Raw genomic sequence first — 21,867 nt, 5'->3', positions numbered from 1 at the left:
AGCCACTATTGACAATGAGTACAAAGCGCAGCCTCAGGCACGATCCTGCACATGGCTACAGATTCATATTTCTAGATATTTGTTGCATTTTCATCCCTTAAAATGGAATTACCCACCAAGGCTGCAGGTTAAGGAGTTAACTGCATGTCAACACCCTATATCACAAGGTTGTTTTCATAACCACAGACAGCTCTGCACGGATTTCACTGCTCAGAACGCTTCGGTCTATATAACAACAGGTAACCGTGGATCCTGCCCTGCTTTGGATCAGAGGCCTGTGAGGCAGGAGGACACACTCTACACTCAAAACAGATGCTGAATATGGCTCCACTGAAAAAGTGCTTGAACAGGTGCTCATTAGGATGTGGTGTTGCCCATTTTCTTTGTGTAGCAAGGTTCGTTTCATCATTAAAAAGAGAAAAAAAACAACATACTAGTATAACTTTACATTCTCATGAGCATTTTTTTTGAAAGGCAAACAAAACAAATACATAAATCCAGCAGCTGCCAAGAAGGAGACACTGCTGTAAAAGGGATGTATGTGTCTATAATTATTATAAGCGCTAGTCATAAATGTGAGAATATATGTCATTATTATGAAAGCCTAAATCATTACAACATAGCATCTAATGAGTATACTCAATATACTAACCCATAATTATTAATAATACAAAAAAAATCACCACTGGAGCAACATTTTATTGGTACTAATAAATAAATAAAAGTCAGCTTTATTGTCACATATAGCAGATTTGACAATAAAGCTGACTTTGACTTCTTTAGTGTGTGCACTTAAACTCCACACCCCTCAGCCACGTCCAATCATGTGTCTGCGTCGACTGACACATGGTTACACAGTGACAGAAGACAAAAGGTTGCATCTCATACTTTCTGTCAAGATTTCACAATGTTTGCACAACAAAGTTATAAAGTTGCCTTGTGCTCAACTGCGTTTCAGTTCATCAAGTTGTTGATGAAGATTCTCAGGCATCTGGAAAACTCTACTAGTCCAGATGCCTCGCTTCAACCTTCTGAAAGTTCATCAAGTTATATTTTTTTGCAACCTGCACATTCAGCAGGTCCCAGATTGGAAAAAAATATACAATGCTGTGAAAAAATGAACAGAAAACAGAAGTTGAGAAAACTGCTCTGCACAACTGCGGTTCTCTTGCTGATGCCAGTTTGAGAACTTTCCTACTCTTAAACTGTTTGCACTTTCACTTTTTCAGTTGTATCTTTTTTTTGCCATCTTTATTTTGAGCTGTCTTTTATTGTAATCCCCTTGCAGGAACTGGTCAGAGAGAGAGGGAGAGAGGGAGAGAGAGAGAGAGAGAGAGAGAGAGAGAGAGAGAGAGAGAGAGGGAGCAGTGGAAGCGACTTCCCTGCAGAGTACAAAGCACCTTACAGTCATCATGCCATCTGAACAAAGACCTCTTAAACCGTCTGCTTCATCATTCATTTATCAATTTCACTTTATGTGATGCATACAGTCCAGTAAATGGTACTGGGATTATAGCTTGGGTTAATGTAATTTTTGCTGTATCACAATAGTGCTGCAATGCCACCTGTAAATCTGTGACAGGCAGAGAGAAGCAGCGGGGTTAGATAAAGGGTCAGGCGGATTAGAGAGGCGGATTTGAGGAGGAACATTCGAGGAAAGGGCTCTTTGGATTTTATTTTGGTTACATCAGCAGGAAACAAACACAGCAGAATCAGAGAGAGATTAGAGCTCATATTGGCGAATGAATGAACAGGGGAAATAGTCCTGAGAATTGAGTTCAATTGTCCCTTAAACAAGCTGCACTGGAGCATGTAGGGGAGGCCTAAGCAGCAATAGCAGGCCCCTCAGAGAACAATATAAGACCCCCTCTAAACAGATTAACAAGAGGCAGGGGGACATTCCTTCCCTTCAGTGCAAACAGGATGTGAGAATGAGGAAAACTGGAGGCTGGGCTCATCTATTCTATCTACAACAAATCTGGTGGTCTAGCCGCAGCTGTTAATGAGACACTTTTCACTGCTGTGTAAGCCGCAGTTAAATACTCACCCTTGCATCGCCGTTGGCAGGCCGGGGTCCGTGGCTGAATGCCTGTGCCGGGTCTTTGTGGTATACCTTCAGGCAGGAGTGGTCTGTGATGTTCCTGTAGGAGAAAGAGGCGCTCGGTGGTAAGAAGGAAGCCCAGATATCACCATCAGACCGCGGCCGATCCTGTCTCAGCCTGGATCTCTTTAACAGCTCTGCTAAGGGTACATAACCTGACAGAGGCTCTGACGGCTCTCTGTTATGCGACATTTCCTCTAAATCTTAAAAGTCAGAAAAACAAAACAGCCAGGAATAATGTGCTGAGACGTGGCTCAAAAAAGGAAGAGCGGATCCGATTCTTTCTCTTGTTGATCTCACTCCTTCGCTTTTGAACACCTGTATCAACCTTAAGGCACCACGAGACAATCTTTTACAGCCCTGATAAAGAATTAGTCACAAAGTACACACTGCACTGGAGCAGGAACTCTGCAGACTATGGGGCAAAGTTTCTTATTTCTTTAAGGCCTTTGGAAATAGAGGCTGTATACTGTGTCAGCAGAGAGATCTCTGCATTCCTGGTAAGAAATGCAGGTGGATACCAAGGCAGCAACTTAAAGCAAAGAGGAAAGAGCTGCGCACCGGTATGTGTGTTTGTGTGCTTGTATACATAGCTTAAAAGCTATGTGCAAAGCTCACAAAGCTCAAAGTCTGCAGAAACTTTCCTACAGGAAAGGGGGACAACAGGAAAGTCACAGAAGTGCCTCAACTGTGCTCCTAAGTTAGAAAACACCAGAGCTTCATTTTTTACTTTTTAAGATGCAGTGAAAAGGAAGCCAGAGGTTTCCTGACCAGTGACCTGACTACTTCCTGTTCAGGGAGAGCTACAGATGGAACAGGGAGGGGAAAGGAAAGCATGTGAGAAATATTATAAACCTTAGATACCCTTTTATTTATGCTGTCCAATACATATCCAAATCTTTTTTATAGCCCAAACATTTACCTGACATCAGCGAGCTCGTAGTACATATTCCTCATGTCGTCTTTGACGTAGACGGCAACACTGGGCGACTCCAACATCTTCATGGTAAGCTGCTGTGGGAAGGCACTAACAAACAGAGCTCTGATTGTGTCGATGCTGGTGATCTCATTAGGCATGCGGATCTGTTTGGTCTCGTCTCCGTACTGCAGGTACAGCACACCTACAGAACAGACAGAAAGGCAGGGGGAACAGGGTGATAAGCCAGAAGTAAACTTTCAAACCTCCTCTATGACTAAGACAGGTTTTTTATGCAACAGCGATGCAACATTTCTCTCCACTCACATCCTTAATGATTATGCTACATTCTTATACAGCTGTAAATGCTGTTTACATGAAGGCCACACTTTTGGAAATGGTTTCCTGTAAAGTTTTACCTTTAAATAAGTTTGTCTACTTTTAATTTTAACATCTGATGTGACAAAAATAAATACAATAAGGAAAAGGTTCCTTATAAGCAGCTGCATAAGATGCTGATGTAGGATTGCTGCTGTCAGTGTTTGGATTTCTGGAACAGCAGTCTGAGGAAGCCTCACACCACCTCCAAAACATAATCCCACTGAAAGTGGCACTCACATGCAAAATTCCTGCCTTGTGATAAGGCATTTGACAAATTCCCCTTTGACAATGTCTGGTCATGCTGCTTAGTGCACATCATAAAGCAGACTGTGTACAGCTCCATTGTGTATCGTGTTATCTCAGCATACACTTCTTTTCCTTGGAAGTAAATGGTGCAACTTGGCTCTAGTCCTGTAAAAATCATTATTTTAGCTGGATGTTGGAGTGAATCTTAGCCTGAAATATGGCATCAAAAATCAAGCTGTGTGTTTAAAAAACAGTCCATCTTTGTATGTTTAAATCTGACGCAATGTTAGAGAAGCAGTATTAAGACTGGGAGCAGTAGCAGGGCAGAGCCGTGTGCGTGCTCGGGGCGGAGCAGCAAAAAGCTGTGCATCAAAAAACGCTTGAACCTCTGAACCCTGGGTGTGGCATCTGTACTGTGCTTTAGAAAAACAGATGTCTCTCCCACAAAATTTATGGCCACGCCCACACTGCACTTGTATAAACAATGCCAGGGGAAAAGAAAACACATTTCTATTTCCAGTCTCTGATTCATTGCTTCAGACAGCATTGTACTGATTTTGTTTTATAGGGGACAATAGAAGCTGATTAAATCAGTTTGTGTTCTTCTTCTAATTATGTTCTATCAAAACTTATAAAAAATCCTACAGAATGTCACATTTTATTAAGTGCACAGAAAACAGACATGCAGTGATTCATTTCTATGTCACCTCTGTCTTTGTGCACAGACAAGGAAGCTTGCTTTAAGGAAAAGGAGGCACGGTTTTACTTGGTGTAAACCCATAAAAGGGCCGAGCCAGTAAAAGCTACCAGATGTTAGTGAAATATTATACAAGATCCTACATGCTCCACGAGACAGACAGAGAAAGAGAGAGAGAGAGAGGGGGCAAATCCAGGAAATAAAAATTGCTGAGTCTATCCATTGCTCTTTTCTGGTCTGTCTGGGTTCCTGTGTAGCAATAACTTAACAAAGTGCCCATTTGCAGAATAACTTCATCTGTCCCCCGAGAGCTGTTATGTTAACAGTTGGGTAGTTTTCATCCAGATGTTAGCAACTAAAGTGAATGGCTTTGACGACAAAGCACCATTGATCGAGTGTGCTTTATGGTCAGTTTAATTCTTCAACATTATTTGCTGCGACCGAGTTAAAAACTTATAACAAGGAATGTGTTACATTCCTGAGCACCTGGCTTCACTGATGAATGGAAACAAATGGCCAGGGGGGTTTACACCAAATGGGCACAGCACAGCAGGCTGTGAGACACAGAAGTTTAAACTGTTCTAAACTTTCTGTTCACATTATTGCAGTTTAAAATGCTACAAAGAAAGCACACAGCAACAACAAATGTGATACTCACATATTAAGGATTTCCTATTTTCTGCTGATGCTGCTCTGAAAAAGACCACGCTACAACTCCTACAGCACGCGCAGAAGGTACTAGGAACCCCCAAATGTCCGCTGGGACTGAGTGAAGCATGTGTGTGTGAATGGCTGTGGGAGGGACACTGTCGCAGAGAGGTGCCCCTTTTTTTTCTCCTCCCCCTTCATCACACAATAACCCCCCACTGCCCTAACGCTTTGTCCTGATGTTTTTGATAGAGAGAGAAAGAGAGTGAGGATGGTGTGTGTTTATGTGGAAGTACATCATGTCGTCTCTGTTCCTGCTTCTAGCTGGCAATAAAAACCACGGCAAACAACACCCAGTAGCTTCATTCATTTTCACTCAGATGCCTCCTTGTGCGAGTTGTGAGTCACTTGTGAGCTTCTCTCGAAGTCTATCCTCATGAAGAATTACCGGGCTCTGCACTTTGTTTGGATAGTTCTCAAACTCTTCGCATCACACTCTGCCTCAACGCAGCAACCTAATTCTGCACAACTTCCAGCCTTTCTGCGTATGCATGCAAATGAAGCTCCACGTGTGTTGATAAGACGACCCATTTCTAATCCTGTCAATAACACGATGGCACACTCTGGATGGTTCTTCCTATCTTTCACTACAGAAGGAACGGGTTCTAATTAAAGAAAAGCTGTGAGTTCAGGAGAAGAGAGGAGGGATGGAGGAGAGTAGGAAATAGATGGGCTCGTTCTGAAGAAAAACAGAGCAGATATATGAATATCAGTGTTAAAGATGGCTGATGTTTACCCAGTGAGCGGTCCTTTGTCTGGTTGGTTGATCGCACAACAGGGAGGCTGGCACGAACCCGGCTGCCGCGGGTGAAGGTTGAGGGTGCGTCAGCCTCGGACATGGCGTCCAGTGACTCCAGGGAGGCCAGGGAAAGGTGGTCGACCTGGTCGCCGACACTGGGCTGGGGGCTTGGGCCGTGCTTTGGGCTTCTGCTCTGGAGTGGGAGGCGCAAGGATAACAATACAATAAGGGTGAGACAATGAACGCACTTTACACAAGGTGACACTACATGCATGAGTTCACGAAACTACACAAACAAAACTTAACATCTGACATACTCATAAAGATATGTGCATTTGAAGGAACAGGAAATATCACCACTGTACTGCCAATGCCAGCTATTATGAGTCACACTCATTGTTTCCCAAGCAAGAATAAAGAACCTTTGATGCTCACTTTGAACTTGACTCCAGCACAACAACTAAATAATCCAAAACACTGCAGCCATGCAAATGTGCAAAACAGTGTTAATACTGTATGTCACTAATACATGCACACACATCAAACACACATCTGTGCTCCACTGTAACTACAGGAATCTATTTCTGTGTTTAATTCTCTTTTATCACAGATTAAGGATCTGAAATTGTGTCATCAAAACTTTAAGATCATTTCTCTGCTTTGTAATCAGAGCTGCATGACGTGGCAACTTCAAGTCACCGCTACAAAAACATGGTGTGTGTGTGTGTGTGACATCATCTCCATGCCAACTGAGTTATTGTGAGGCGCTGTAAGGTGATCTGAGCAGCAGGGACAACACAGGACCAGTGAACACTGGGCTCTTTATGAAATGATCTTCCCTGGCACCACTGTGAGGCTGTGTGGGGATAATACAGCTGGACACACAAGGGCGGCTACCCCAGGTTATCTTGCACATGCCTGCATGCACATGATGCTTTTGGCACACATTCATAAGTAGGACTAAAGAATAAAAGAATCGTTTATGAGGAGCAGCTGACTTTTGGTCAGGACTACTTTAGCTACTTTAAACACCAGCAAAGTGTAGAGACTGCAGAGTGGCCATTTGGAACGTATGGTGAAGTTTTCTTCTCAACACTGGATTTACAAAAAGATGTGGTATTAATACATGTATTTAAATGTATCAACATGTTCAACATTAGAGTAGAAGTAATATACAGGTAAGTATGACCAGTTGCTCACCTCCTTGACTAACACACCAGCTCAGATACGAGCCTCCATGAGGTCCATTTAATGATCAGTCTGACTTATATATTTGAGCTCTCACATACTGCTCTCCCTGTCATGTCAGGAACACTTCAGGGACTCAGTGCATGTGTGAGAGGGTCTTAAGACGCAAGAGAAAGAGGATAGAAACAAGGCCACACAGCAGATGTTAGTGAGGGTTGCAATAGCAGCCACACACACACACATAAAAAAAACAATGTGATGCAGATGAGATAAAAGGCTGACTAACTCTGTGGGGCAATTGGATTTTCATCAAATACCTCTGAATGTCAAGCTCAGAGTGAAGGGAGGAGAGCAAGCCCTGTAAAGACTGATAGGAGAGAGGAAAGAGAGAAGGAGGAAACGTAAAGCAAGCTAAAAAAAAAAATGCCAGTGGGAGGGTGGGATGGAAAAAGAAGTGGTCGTCAAACAAAACAGAAGAACCATGGAAACAAATCATTGTCAACAGCAGAGCAGAGGAAAACAGGATGAGAGAGAAGCTAGACGCAACACAGTCTAACAGCAGCCTGTTTTAAAAGCACGTCAGCTTATGTGAGGTAAAATACTGGTATAAAGCTAATATTTTAAAAAAAATCATGAATTACTGCCATTTACCAACAGAATGTGCTGTTTTAATTCTTTGTGTGATTTTGCTGAGTCAGTATGAGAGGATTTCTCTGATGCACTTTCAGAGCAAACCTTCTGAGGCATCTTTCAACTTCCTGTAATTCCATTAAAATATGCTTAGGCTGCAGCACTCAGGGATTAAAAATAAGGAATAAAAATGTGTTTTTAAACCATTAATACATGTCACTATTCACCGTTTAAAACAGAGAGGTCACAAGGAGTTGACATGTCACCTGAAACCAGACATGTGTTGGGAATTTAATCTGAACTCTGAATGATTTAAGAGCTAATTCAGTGATGGTGGGTTCAAACAGGCCTCCCACACAGCTGATCAGATGCTACTGTTGTTACCCTAGGGAGAGTTGAGTCATATCAGCTTCCTCCATCACCTGTAAGTAGTAATTATGTCAGAATGTTTGGCTCAGGTAATTTAATATTAGAAGAACCATTATCCAAATTTTAACTTGTATAAACGTCTATTTAATGTCTGAGTTAAGAAGAAGTTTGTTTCTACAGCTTCAAATGTTTATGCTAAGCTAGGCTAACCTTCTCCTGGCACTAACTTTGTGTTTAATAAGAGCACTTTTGATCTAAAGAAAGAGTTTATAAGACAGGAAATGAATAGTAACAAAGTTAGCTAACTGAATTAGCATGCGGGGATCCACTGCTTGCACAGCTTTGAAACAATAAGCTAATAGTGATACGACCGTAGCGGCAAAACACCTCAAAAATCCTTTAAATGTATGCTATTGCTTCTATACAAGGTGAACACTTTAATATGAGGATTATGTTAATTAACAATAACAAATATGTTACCATTGAATTTCACAGAAAAGAAAGTCAAACGTAAAGATGGAGGAAATTGCAGATGAGACCTTCCACCTCCCTGCAGGAAGGGCTAATTAAGTTAAAGCACTCCACATCTGTTAAATGAGGTGTCCTCTCTCTAAAGGTTAACAGTTTAGTTCAGATGGACTGTGCCGTCTTCCTCGCCGCATGCATAATTTCACAGCTGCTACGTATGACACCACAAAAAAAAAAAAAAAGCTGTGTATTCAAAGGCACTTCCTTCCGTCCCAGGTAACCACTTCCTTCTCTATGGTTCCAGATGTGAAAGCCGCAGGCCAACCGCTGATTAGGACTGTAAAACCTGCTCCAACCCGCTCACACCTACAGAGCATTCCACACCAGTGATTTCTCTCACTTCAAGTCAAAACCACACAGCCTGTGATTCTGCTTTTTCAGCAGAGGCTCTCTCAGTGCACCACATTGACTCTGACAGCTATGATGAATGTGAAAGTGAGACATCGACATTAACTTATTCACAGGAATATGACAAGTTATAAAGTCGGGAAAAGGGCTTCTTGGGAACAAAAGTGTCCAGAAAATAAAGCTTGAATATGTCAAAGAAACAATAAAATAACAGTCCGCTGATAGTGGTGAGGTCACTGTCAGCGGGTTGTTATTGTAGGACCTGTGTCAGACACTCGGCATGGTTAGAGTACGTTAGAGCAGGTCTACAAATAACTCAGTGGCCTCATCTAAATGGCTGTGTTGTGTGTGCTTCTGTTGCAGTAAAACCTTTTCCTCAGGCGCTCAGGCTCACAATTGGTCTTGAACACTACTTGCAGGGAGCTTTATATTAAGCAGATGTCAAGAATAATAATACGTTGGAATGAAATGATTTAAGCAAACAACCATGCTTGTGGAGAAAATAGATGTAGAAGTATTGTGCTGTGCTCTGCTGTGCATGTGTGTGTGTGTGTATGTGCGTTTGACAAGGGGATACAAAGAGTGTGCGTGCATGAGTGAGTCAGGCCATTGTTCCAGAAAATCTGACCCGAACCCAGGACATCCTGCAAACATTTATGCAACAGTGGTCTGACAAACAGTTTACTGTCATAACAAAGACAGCTCAGGTCTCTGTTTTTCCCCCCAAAATATGTAATATCTGAACTTTTTATAGGTCAGTGCTCTTATATGTAAAATGCCAGCGTTCCCTCCTTCCACCTCATGAGCATGCATGTACAGTATGGCTGCTTTCACTTGCAACCTGTCAGCTGTCTTGATTATTACAAGGCCATTTTCAAACTGAAGGGACAATGACTACACATTATGTTATATCATGCTGCCCCCGCCTCCTGACAGGCAGAGCCGAGCTGCAGCGATTAAAGTAACTTACGATTGTTAAGAATAATGGCAGCTCCCATCAAAAGCCTGCTGTGTCACTCATAAAGATTTAAGTACAGACATAGCCTCGCAGCTGCCAGATGATCAGGCACCTGCTGCCAGGTCGGACAAAGCCCACTGATTGGTGCCTACTTTTCTTATATAATCAACAATGGGGTTATAAGAGCTTTCTCATAACATAGCCTGGCTTTTATCTTTAAAAAGAGGCCGCTCTTCTAGTATCTGTGTAGTGATCTTTCTCACCTCTGGGCTGACATAATGATACAATGCAGGTTTCATAGGTCATCCACAGAAGCCGAAAACGGACACTACCAGGGTAGAATGCTTCTACACATCATCACCTATGTGCACAGAGTGAACACACACACAGATAACCGGACAAGCAGGTTTCATTCACTCATTTTATATTGTCTTTCTAAAAGTATGTAAACACGAGAGTGGAGGCGGAAGATTGTGTGGCTTAAACACAACTTCCATCATAGAGAACACGGCTTTCCACTTAAGATGCTAATTTGACTCAAGCTCTGGGGAGCAGAAATAGAGCTAAGTGTAATTACCTGCCCACCTTCTCTCCTGTCTCCATCCACTGCAAGGTCTGAATCCCCTTATGACATCATAAGGGTATAGACATGCATGCACCCCATGATTATGTACAATTTCCTGTTTTTACTCTGTTGTATGAGGAAATGCTTCCAGAAAATGTGCATTAGCAGCATCAGTCAATTTGCATGTATGAGTTTGGACACTGAAACAGTCTGTCTGGAGCAAGCCTAAACCCAGAGGTAGGTAGATGAACTATCTGTGTGATATTTGGAGTTAAGTCAGTCCATGCTTCTTCTTCATAAATCAACCTGTTTATCTATTCACCAGACAAAGTTCAACAAGGTAGGCAGAGAACTGCTGTAGTTAATTAAAAAACACACGCACACACACTGCAGCTTTACAGCATAAAGCCCCTGTCAATCAACCAGTCAGTGTTTAGTCCATATGCTGCCTGTGGACAGACCGCCATCCTTTGTCTTCACGGCCTAAATGACATTATACCAAAATCTCCCAGTCATCCATTCCCATTCATTGCCTCCACATCCCTCTCTCACTCCCTCCTCTGATGCATTCCTCTTCTAATCCCATCATCAAAATCCCCAAATGACCTTTTAGAGATCGGTACGTTTGTTATTTGGCGGTAAAGGTGAAGCCGTGTGCAGAAGTTGTGAGAGTTCAAGACCGCACTATTCACAAGATCACACCAAATCTGCAAAACATTAAGCTGCACTATCACCCATCTCACAATGAATTATTACAGTGACGAGTAAAGTATGATCGAGCATTCAGATTGCAAATGAAGCGCAAAATCACAACAGAGACAATATCATGTCTGTTGACCTGGCACAGAAAAGGAAGCAGGATTACTATCTCATATGCCTTTTATGACATTTTGAATAATTGAGTGACACCATGCAAGTTATTTTATCGGCTGGCACATACATGAGTTAGTCAGGGTTATCACCAGCAGACATCTCTGCTCTGAAAAGGCTACAAAAGTCAACTGTGTATCCATTCAGTCTATCAGGCAGTGGGAGGTTACACAGCAGGAAATGCCACCTTCAACTGATTGTGTCATGTCAGAAGTTTGCATGTAAAAATAGTCAGAAAGTCACGATAACTTTATAAAAAAATAAATATCGCATTTACCATACTCAACTACTGGCAGTCTCCTTCCACCAGTGACTTCCATGAGAGACTGGAAACCCCCTGGTCTAAGGGAAACAGGGTCTCTTCCTCCACTGTTATTTCAGCTCCTGAAGCACTTGTTCTGTCCAACTGGCCTGTCCTGCTCCCTTCACTATCTGCTCTACCTCACAGCAGATGCAGATACACACACACCACCCCCACATCCCTAACAATCCAGCAGCACAATACAAACACACACAACCCACACCGGGCAGACAGCAAGGGAAAGTCATTGTTGTGTTGTGTGTATGTGGGCTTTTTTATATTTGTGCACCACATTATGTGTGTGTGTGTGTGTGTGTGTGTGTGTGTGCGCAGGGTGAGCGACACAAATCACGATGCTGAAATATTTCTTCCTTCCAGCAGCCTATGAGTAAAAAATCTTATCCCTGCAACAGCTTTAAACTCAATGTAGTTTCTATTCACATATACCTCATAGCAGCTAATCCCCACAGCCAATCTAAGCCTTCATCTCATCGCCCTGAGGCTATGACTGAAGATTCAGAGATGACACTTCTGCCCTAAGGAGGTAAGATCTTTCTTCACCTACAGGGACCCTGAGAGAAAGAAATACTCAGCAGTCCCTTGTCCAGTAGAACATTTGGACACACCTCTGACTACACAGGTCCACGCTTTAGGCAAAACACATTACATCTAGACTACAGGTAATTTAATAGTTGGATAATAAGCATCTATCTATCAAATTTAATCTATTCTTACAGACAAGAAGCCATGTTGTGGGTTCAGCCTATCAGTCAAGCCAAAGTGTTACATAAGAATAAAACAGGTCCAGACTCTACGACTGACAGGTTATACATTAGCCCTGCATTCAATGATCTATGAGCGTGCACACTGTCTGTCTCCACTCCTCATGTCACTCTTCCCAAACAAATACATGCAAAGTATTTGCTGATAGGGTTGCAGAAGCATGATCTGTCCAGACCTGCCCTTTAAATATCACCTTTTCAACGGCAAGACACATCTCATGCTTGTCAACACTTGGAGCTTCCCAGAATAGCAGAATAAATGTTTGATTAACACACACACACACACACACAAATCCTTTGAACACAGTGGACAGAGCCATGCTCACATTTCAGATAGCCTATTTATTCTTCACATGAACCAGGGCCTCTCTCTGATGGTAAAATAGGGACCTTCCAGGTCTAATTTGAGCCTCCCTGTGTGTATATGTGGGCATGAGTGGATGTGTTGACAAAGAGAGCTTTCTTCATTCCAGAGGTCTCCAGTATCTTCTACATGATGTTACACACACACATAAACTCTCACTTAATCTGATGTGAACAATGGAACAGAATTCTGCTTGTGCCAAAGCTAAAGTAAATTTTTTGCACCTTACCTTTTTTTTTTTTTACTTACAATGAATCTTTTATGGTCACAGTATTTTGTCAAGTGTCAAGTCTCCATGGAGCCAGCACTGATAATGGCTTTGCTATTCATGCCTAATTAACAAGTCACCGAAGACCACACAGCTCCTCCACTGAGCCTAAGATTTATTACACCCACGCTCCCAGAGGAGAATTTCTTGGTGAGTCTGTATGGGCAGAAAAAAAAGTTTTCATTACGCCTGACAAAACTACACCCAGTGTTTCTGTGTTTCCTGAAAGCATGATCCACGTTATGGACTGACGCACTGACTCATATCTGACCTCTGAAGAGGTCACACACATGACTTGAGAAACTCTCACTGTCAATAAACAACAGCCACTATTGAGTCTTAAGCTAAGTCACCACCATGATGTCTAGGCTCATGACTGACTTGTTTTCTAAGCTACCATGTTAACACCAACTGTGCTGTGTTAAACAGAATGAAGCATGAGCAGCGGGGATGTAAATACTTGTATAACATAAGCCATACCTAATGTAGAAGTGCTATGATAGGAGTAGCACATGCTCCATTTCTGCCATATCACCTAATTTATCACTGATTCCATTAGCCGCCTATGCTTTATATACACTTGCTTCCTATAGACTATTCCAGGTGTTCCCTATCATCTGTGTCATCTTGTTTGATCAAAGAATAAAACAGTGTTCTCATTTTGTTGCCTCAAAATGTATTTCAAACATTTACAGACTTCTGACTTCGAGCGATATAGCTGCCATGCTCTACTCTTCACTCCTCCTTTGTCTTCACTGAGAAGAACCAACTGGATATAAAGAACAGGAAATCAAAATAAGGCTGGAGCCAGATGCCTCGAGCTGGTCCTGTCAGAAGTGAAATCTTGCTGGTGGGCCTGCGTCTCGGCTTTGCCTTTTGAAGTTAGGCTCATACCTCTGGCCCAAGGTGTAGTCCAGATGTTGAGCTGCATGCAAAGACTTGCAAAACCAAGGTAGAGATAGAAAAAAAACAACAAGAAGAAACACACCACTTGCTTAGCTCTTGTTTTTGTTCTTTTCACAACAAAGTAGCAAGGCTTACTTCTCTCATCTGCTATATGCTTCTGTGCCTTTTTCTTTAGTTTTTTGGTTCACGCATAGCTACAGGAACAGGGGCATACAAGGAGGGGATAATCTCATGTTATTAGTTGGCTGTATACTATAATAGTTTTACTCAAACCAATGATTACTCAAATCCAACTAACTTATCCGCCTTACCCATGAATCTAGTACTGCAAATGGAAAATTAATCAAGCAAGAATTAAAACTGTCCTTCATTACAAAAATAATTATTACAGTTTTGTTGATGAGTTGTTTTGTAAGAGGGCAGCCGAGCTGTTGAAATAGGTCAAAGAATGACTGAAAGCTCCTAACTGCTGTATTGACAAATGGTCCTAATTGGACCTAAAGGCATGTAAGGTTAAAAATGTCACAGTCATTTCACCTGCAAATCTGTCCAGACAATCTGAACTTTTAGGATCCTCATAACGACTAGCTGCTCGTTAAGCCAGAGCAGCAACCAAATAACTGAAGATAACTGCTGCTGTAAACCTAACCCAGAGCACCATTCAGCTGCAGAATGGAGAACCACAAAGAGCTCAGACCTGATTAGCTGGCCTGATTAACACACTGGCATTGCGTTTGAGACAGTGTGTAAAATTCTGTCTGGCTTGACTCATTATCAGCAGTGATCAGTGGCAGGTCCATCAGGGCCTTCTGTCAGAATGGCTTAACACCCCTAACCCCCAATGATGCTCAGGATTAGACAGTCTTGGCGCCGCTCCACAGACCACTTGTCCTCACAGTTGGGGACCTACCCCCCCCCCCCCAAAACCCAAACCCTCATCACGTAACCCCTGTTAAATGCCAGGTCAACGCATGCCCGGCATTAAGCTTGTGGTTCTTGTTTGTGTCACTTCATGCAGAGGTGGCAGATGCTGTTAAAAAATGACTTCTGCTCTTGATTTTCAGAGTCTGTTGTTTTACTGCAGACCTGCTGGACACACTATAGGACCGTGTGATTTTTAGATAGAAGGTGAAAACACAGGCTACAATAATGATGGATTTGTGGGCTATAAATGTTGGGTGTGTAGTTGCCATTCTGCTTCTGTGATGCCCTGGTCACTGTGCCAGGAGTGGACGACAACAAATGATCTTTTAGTTCAAAACAGGAAAAATACTCCCTCCAAGACTAACCCGGCTCCTACTCGTCTTTTCTCTGATCATGTTCACATCTCTTGCAGGGAGTTGATGCTTGCTCGGAGCGAGTGTTATCTAGCTGACCTTGGTTCTAGGGAGCAAGAGTGTAGCAGGGCCGGGAGTCCACAGAGAGAAGTATGTGGGAGAGCAGCCAAATGTTGCAATGCTTTAAAAAGACTCAGGAGAAGCGTTTATAGTGCATTATCTGGCTACACTAATGGTACCAACGAGTGTTATTTATGTAGCAGAGTGGATTGTTGTGCTGCCATCTTATTGATGCTGCAGTTTTTCCATGCTAAATTTAAATCACTGATCTGTTTGTGTCATGATGCCCAACTGCTAGTTCTATAAAAGGATCTCTTTTTGTGTGATCCTTAGCACGTATTTCAACTTAAAGCTAATTTGTGCCTTTACCTTACAGAGTATGTGATAAGAAATCACAATAAAATAAAAAATTAAGATACAACATATCATTGCTGCATTGTTATTCTTTACTCCTGCAAAGGTTTAACTTTTTTTTATTAAACAAATAATTTGTCAAGCAATAAAGTGCTGATAAAGATGAACTTTAACTCAGTAACAAGCTTACATATTCAGGACAATCACTCTTTGTGCATCCTGCCACACTCCCTTTGACACTCTCCCCTGCTCTGTCATGGGTGTGGCTGAGCTACACAACCAAAGCCAGGAGGCCACCATAGGGAAACGTGTGCTTCTGCCAACTGTTGTAGGGTTGTAATAAGTTATGGACATTTGTATTTATTTGATCATAACCTTTATGAAATGATCAGAAAATAACTGCTTTGTTCCTCCTTCATTCATTCTCTGGCACGCTCTATTACCACTACCCTTTCACGCTGGACAGAAAGTAGATCCACTAATATGTGCAGAGAGGAAGGATATAACCTGTCTTCACTGTGTTCAAATGATCCTGCAGTGCTCACACACCTTTGTTGGCTCTTTCCCATCTTAAAATGTATTTACACTTTGTAAGTTCAATGGTGAAGTAAAAAATATCAACAGTTCTGCACTAAAATGCTGCTTGTTGATGCTGCTTAGAGATGTTACTGCAACCCAAAGGTCTTAGTATAATGTTTATGTTGTCATGTTCATCAAGGCTAAAAATACCTTTAAGAAAGGAGATAACACAACACTGAGTAGTTTTTTAAAAATATACATTTTCTTGATAAATCCTTTGTAAAGAGTATTTTGCTTGTTGTCAAACTAACCATGGTTAAAACTATACGTAGTGAGAGATTTGGTTTATTGGACGCTTTGCAGCCTAAATTATTTTTGCAATGAGTCACATCACACCAGAAAACAGTTTACCCAGCCTATGTTGCCATAATCTGTGCTCTCATCAGTCAGTGAATTATCACAGCTTGGCATGTGTGTGTGTGACAGACATGGCTGTCTGTCTGTCACTCTGTTTGCCTGTCTGGTGCCCACAGCTGCAGACAGCTGTCCTAACATGGCCGCTCCACTCTGTAGAGGAGCCGTGCCGCTCTGGCAAGTCACAGCTCATCACACACAGACACTGACACACAGGCGGAAGGAGGGGAATTCAGTGTGTGTTTTGTGATCGGTCAAGCGGTGCATTTTGTGCTTGTCAAAGCGCCCTGGGCAGAGAAAGAGAGGGAGAAGGGTGAGAGGATGGGTGGCGGTCAGGCCATTGGGATGTTATCTCATCTCCCTTGGGTGGGATCCAGGTCTTTGCAGGCCTGATGAGAAGTGGAGGAAATTAAACTACTGGCTTTTGTTGTGGGGTTTAAGGATCACAGAAGAAGAATGGAGGTGTACCTTATATAAGCCTAAGTCGCTCAGTTTGTGAGGGAGCATTTGTATGGGCATTCTGGGCGGGTCATCGACTTTTCTTCTAAAGTGATATCATCTTCCAACCTCCGCCTGACCTTGATAAAACTCTGCCTTTGTAACTCAAACCTCCGGAGACGTTTCCCCTCTCACCTCTGAAGCATGCATTTCAACGGATGTTGCTCTTCTTGTATGGCCGGCATCTTTACATCTGCGTGAGAACTGCAGCCAGTCCTCTCCCCTACCATGCTATCTATCACAACACTCACACAGCAACACTGCTGAGAGCAAAGGTAGGTAAGTTTATGGCTGTTTTGCCTCAAAGCTGAATAATTATACCTCCCTGGGACGCCAAATGACAAACACTTCAATAAACTTGTCATTGCTTCTGTTAGCAGTGAATCATTTCATTCCTCTTGACACCCTGAATTAGATTATGCCAAACATGGTCTTCAATCATCAGTTGTTTTTTTTTAATTTTCAGCACAGAAATTCATGCTGAAACCAGTCTGTTTTGTGACAGCAGCTTCCTTCTTGACATAATAAATTCACAAGCCATCAACGCTCAAATCTCATCATCCCACACATCTGACAGATGAGCAGCCTCTTTCCAAAATCAATTTATTTGTGTCACGGCTTACAAACTGACAATCACTTTATTTCTCCTCCCTCTTCAGCAGCTACAGGAAGATCATGTAAGGGTAGAACACTTGATATATATATTTATTTTTACAGTAAAAGCACTGTCACATAATCCACTATTAATAACAATGCATTTCAAACACAATCCACCATGACCCTTGAATGACCCCAAAACAATATTTTTATAGGTTTAGACACAAACAAAAGAGTTGTCCTCCTGTTGCTTCTTATAGCAGACCAAAGGAAGCAATCCTGAACCTGTTGCAGAGTATCTAATCATGGAATCTAGCCCACATCCTTTGAAATTAAGCCATCAAATTTACACACTTGACTGCCTGCCAAGATATAAGTGCATAAAAACAACTAATCCTCACCAGCAAGATACATTTGAACAAAACACGCCAACATTATAAGCGGTATTGTCAAAGCTTTTTAATCATTAGCACCATAACTATCCTACAAGACAACACATGTTCTGCCATAGCCCGAACCCTCCTGTTCACCACAGACCGTTTGCTTTTTATATAACCACCACTTCAAATAACGAAGGCATGCAGGTGATTGTAGGAGTTATTTATCCTCAGTGCGTCAGTCTAAACGTGTATCAGTGATTAAAAACACAAAACACTCATGCGCCAAGTTTGCGTTCGCTCCTTGGAAGTTTGCAGCACCTGCAGTGGAAGCGGACAAACTCCTGGGCGCGTAAATGCGCAACAACAAACCCACGTCTTGGTTTAGTATCCTACTACTACACAATGGGACACACTGTTGTTGTGAATATGTTGGATTGCACTTGCGGTTTAAAATACTGACATATAGTCCGATGCCTCCTACCTTCGCTGCCTCTGATCGGGCTGACGGCGCCAAAGTTTATTCCCTGCTGCGTAAAAAGTTTATTTTAATTCCTCGGCGGGCTTCACGTACAGACAGCCATGTCTCCAAACAATCTTCAGGTCCATAGCTTCTTCTCTGCAGAGCAGCGCTCCTGCACTCACACACAGCGCTCTCACAGCCAGCCCAATCTCTCCTACAGGCACCTACGCGTAAACTGAGCCCCTTCAGCAGTGACATCATGAGTCACCAAGGCAACTGACTCCACCCCAGTCCCGAGCTGAACTTACCTGTCTGACTACCTAAATTTCACAAATAGGCTAAAAGTCCTTCCCTCTGTTGCTCCGTGTGCAGGACAACACGAGTAAATATTCACTTATTTTATATATGCAAACACAAACAAAAAGCCATACATGCTGACAGATATTTATGCAAATAAACTGAGTTCCTGATCAGTGCAGCAGGTTGAAACAGCACCTTTGCATGTGTTCAGGCTGTGTGTGCAGCTCTGAAAAACAGCACACACAGAATCCCTCTTGTACCACTGCCTGGAGCTCCCCTGTGGCTCGGTGCCAGTCTCACCATTACCTCAATTGTTTTGGCTACAAAACCAGCCCGCTCCTCCCTTTTGTCTCCTCTGACCCGGAGCAAACAGACAGACAATGACCAGGTGAGCCAAATGTCCACCTCCAGACTCCCCCCCCTCTGTGTGTGCTGCCCTCTCCACTGACAACAGAAGAGCTAAGAGGCACAAGGAGACTTCATAACCTCTAAAAACTCCCAGCACATCACTGAGTATGTATAAATCATACATCATTCTGTATCTTAGACTACACAAACCAGTCTGAAGATATAAGCAAATTAGAGTGGGCAAAACAGGACTGTGTGGTCCATTGAAAGTGTTTGTAGTTCACATGTTCTCTCCAGCTTCATAAAAATAACACCTCACTGTTTCACAGCAGCTGGGGGAGGGAAACATGACAGGCAGATTTATAGGTTACACCTCACATTTAACCTGCGGCAGCCGCACTGCAGACCACAAAGGATCATAAAAAATACCTGTAGTTTGGAGTGGACAAAATGAGACTTTACATGCTCATGTATGACTGTGATTTCATGTTAATTAGAGTTTGTAGCTTAAGGGAAATTTCAATGTTGGGTGCAGTCCTATTGGAAATAATTGGACTGGTTTCAGAAAGACTTAAACTGTCATACAGCCTTCATTAATAGATTTTGGCAGCTACAGAAGATGTCCATAATTTCCATTCCACACATCAAGTAACCATATAAGCACAAGTATAATATATATTCTTTTTAAACATAGATTTGGTCGCCTCCAGCCATAAGCGTACCCCTATAGCATTTACCAGCTAACTGCTACCAGATTACAGATTAAGTCTGTCGAAATAATCCTAAGGGATGCTGAAGTGATCCATCCAGCCAGGGACTGTAAGGAAAAAAGTTCAGGAACACCTTTGATCACATTCATTTGATATTAAAAGCAGAGGATTATTAACTATTTTCATACAAATGCCCTGTCCTTCTTTAACCCACTGACCTGCTCCCGCAGCCTTTCCTGATGGCCCATGATCGCCGAGGCATGATGAGGGTATTTCTGCTTCAGATGCTCCAGGAAGGCCTCCCGCTTCTTGTCCATATCTGATGGCTGCATGGCCAGAATCTCTCGGGAGCCGCGGGCTCCCCCTAACGTGTGCCTTCGCGGGACAGTGCGGCTGCCTTTGGCGTCCCCCCTCGGATGAGCCGTCCCATTTGGGGAGGCCTGTCTGCGGCTGATGTGCTCGCCGTCCTCTGGGGAGGTTACCTTCAGGTTACTTTTAGTGTGTTCTGAGGGCACAGAGGAGACAAATGGTCAAAACATATGTACTATACTTGTGTTTTGACATCAACAACAAGAGTGTGCATGTATGTTATTTTTCACTGGGTCATAAAAAGGACATGTCAGAGCAGATCAGCCAACTGAGATCTAAAATGGAGGTCTATTCCATCATCAACATAAAACATATGACGTGTATGAACACATACCATGTTTGTATATGTAAAATATTAATAAACCATAGTCAGAAAGCAGATTTCAGTTTGGTTAGAACCATTTTCCACTTATAGTGTTTCAAATTTCTGCAGTAACTCCTTAATAAAGACAGACACAATATTGATGATTCAGATTCAGTTGATACAGTTGTTCAGGGTTATGGAGAAAATCAGACATGATCTTCAGAGCATTTGTGCAAACACAAAACCCTCTTAATATCCTGGGAATGGGCAGAAACTGGCCGGATGTAATAATTTTCCTCAATCAAATTTTTTGCAAGTGTGTTAACAGCATTTTAGAATATATTACAGGTAACTTTATTCTGCAAGCAGGAAATGCCCTCCTCACGTGTCAAAAGATAGCTAAAATGGAGGGCAGATACTGAGCGATAAAACAAACAAGACAAGATTCAGATTCAGACAAGATTTTACTGCACATGGTACAAGTTGTGCAGTATTATATATGACTTTAGTCTCCACTTGCCAGGATTGACTTGAATGTACATTAATGTTTAGAATTTATTAGGTTTTTATCTTATATTTTTTATTTTTATTTTTTACGCTCACTACTTTACCTTATTAGTATTTCTGTCTTTTTGAGTATACATGGAGCACCTGGAACGAAAACAATTTCCCCCCGGGGATCAATAAAGTATTTCTGATTCTGATTCTGATTCTGAAACACCTTGGGCACATCAATCTTTTTGCACCTTTGATATCTTGTCTTAAATCAATCATTGGTCTAAACACAAGTACAATCCATCAAGAAGAGAAGAGAAGAGAAGAGAAGAGAAGAGAAGAGAAGAGAAGAGAAGAGAAGAGAAGAGAAGAGAAGAGAAGAGAAGAGAAGAGAAGAGAAGAGAAGAGAAGAGAAGAGAAGAGAAGAGAAGAGAAGAGAAGGTGTAAAGCAAGCTGATCTGCTGCCTTGTTTTTTGTAGACAGGTAGCTAGAGCAATAATGTGTACCTTTCAGAGGGTAATCAGTCCAGCTCTTCAACAGTTGAAGGAGGAGTGATTTGCCACTATTTTGTGGGTGGTTTAATATGGCTTTTCTTTTCTTCTTTAAAAGTCTGAAAGCATGCTGTGAGCCGCAGATGAAAAAAGGAATTTCTTGTTTTCCACACAAAGACATGTGAGGACTGTAGCAGAGGTAACTTCACAGCTTTGACTACTGCAATCATTTGTGACTGGAAAAATACCTGCGTATTAACTGCAATGGCTGAGTTTTCTTGTACATTACTTCTGTTTTATCCAACTAAACTGCTTTGATCGGTGAACATAAAAAGCAGGATAATTTCGACTGTGTGTCATGATCGTGCACCCGTCACCGGCACCATCGGCACAAACCCCCACCCTGCTCAAAGTTTAGAGCTGCAG

The 21,867-nt window shown here is 42.3% G+C and overlaps 1 protein-coding gene across 17 annotated transcripts in view; it reads right to left on the bottom strand.

Annotated features, from left to right (window-relative positions):
* The window catches only part of kiaa1217 (KIAA1217 ortholog), a 90,661-nt gene that overhangs the window by 17,382 nt on the left and 51,412 nt on the right, over positions 1-21,867 (bottom strand). For 11 of the 17 annotated variants that reach the window (XM_028432880.1, XM_028432874.1, XM_028432882.1 and 8 more), the window contains 5 exons: positions 20,001-20,287; positions 7,263-7,343; positions 5,786-5,981; positions 3,024-3,222; positions 2,048-2,141 (listed from right to left, as the gene is read on the bottom strand). In XM_028432880.1, coding sequence (XP_028288681.1) covers positions 2,048-2,141; positions 3,024-3,222; positions 5,786-5,981; positions 7,263-7,343; positions 20,001-20,287 — 857 coding nt within the window. Of the gene's footprint in view, positions 1-2,047; positions 2,142-3,023; positions 3,223-5,785; positions 5,982-7,262; positions 7,344-11,521; positions 11,652-18,445; positions 18,631-20,000; positions 20,288-21,867 lie in introns of those variants that run through there. The other 6 variants (XM_028432877.1, XM_028432891.1, XM_028432884.1 and 3 more) reach the window with 5 other exon arrangements.

The sequence above is a fragment of the Parambassis ranga genome, chromosome 20, assembly GCF_900634625.1.
Source record: "Parambassis ranga chromosome 20, fParRan2.1, whole genome shotgun sequence".
NCBI lineage: Eukaryota > Metazoa > Chordata > Actinopteri > Ambassidae > Parambassis > Parambassis ranga.
Note: the sequence above shows the minus strand (reverse complement) of the source record. Positions and strands in the feature narration are given on the sequence as shown.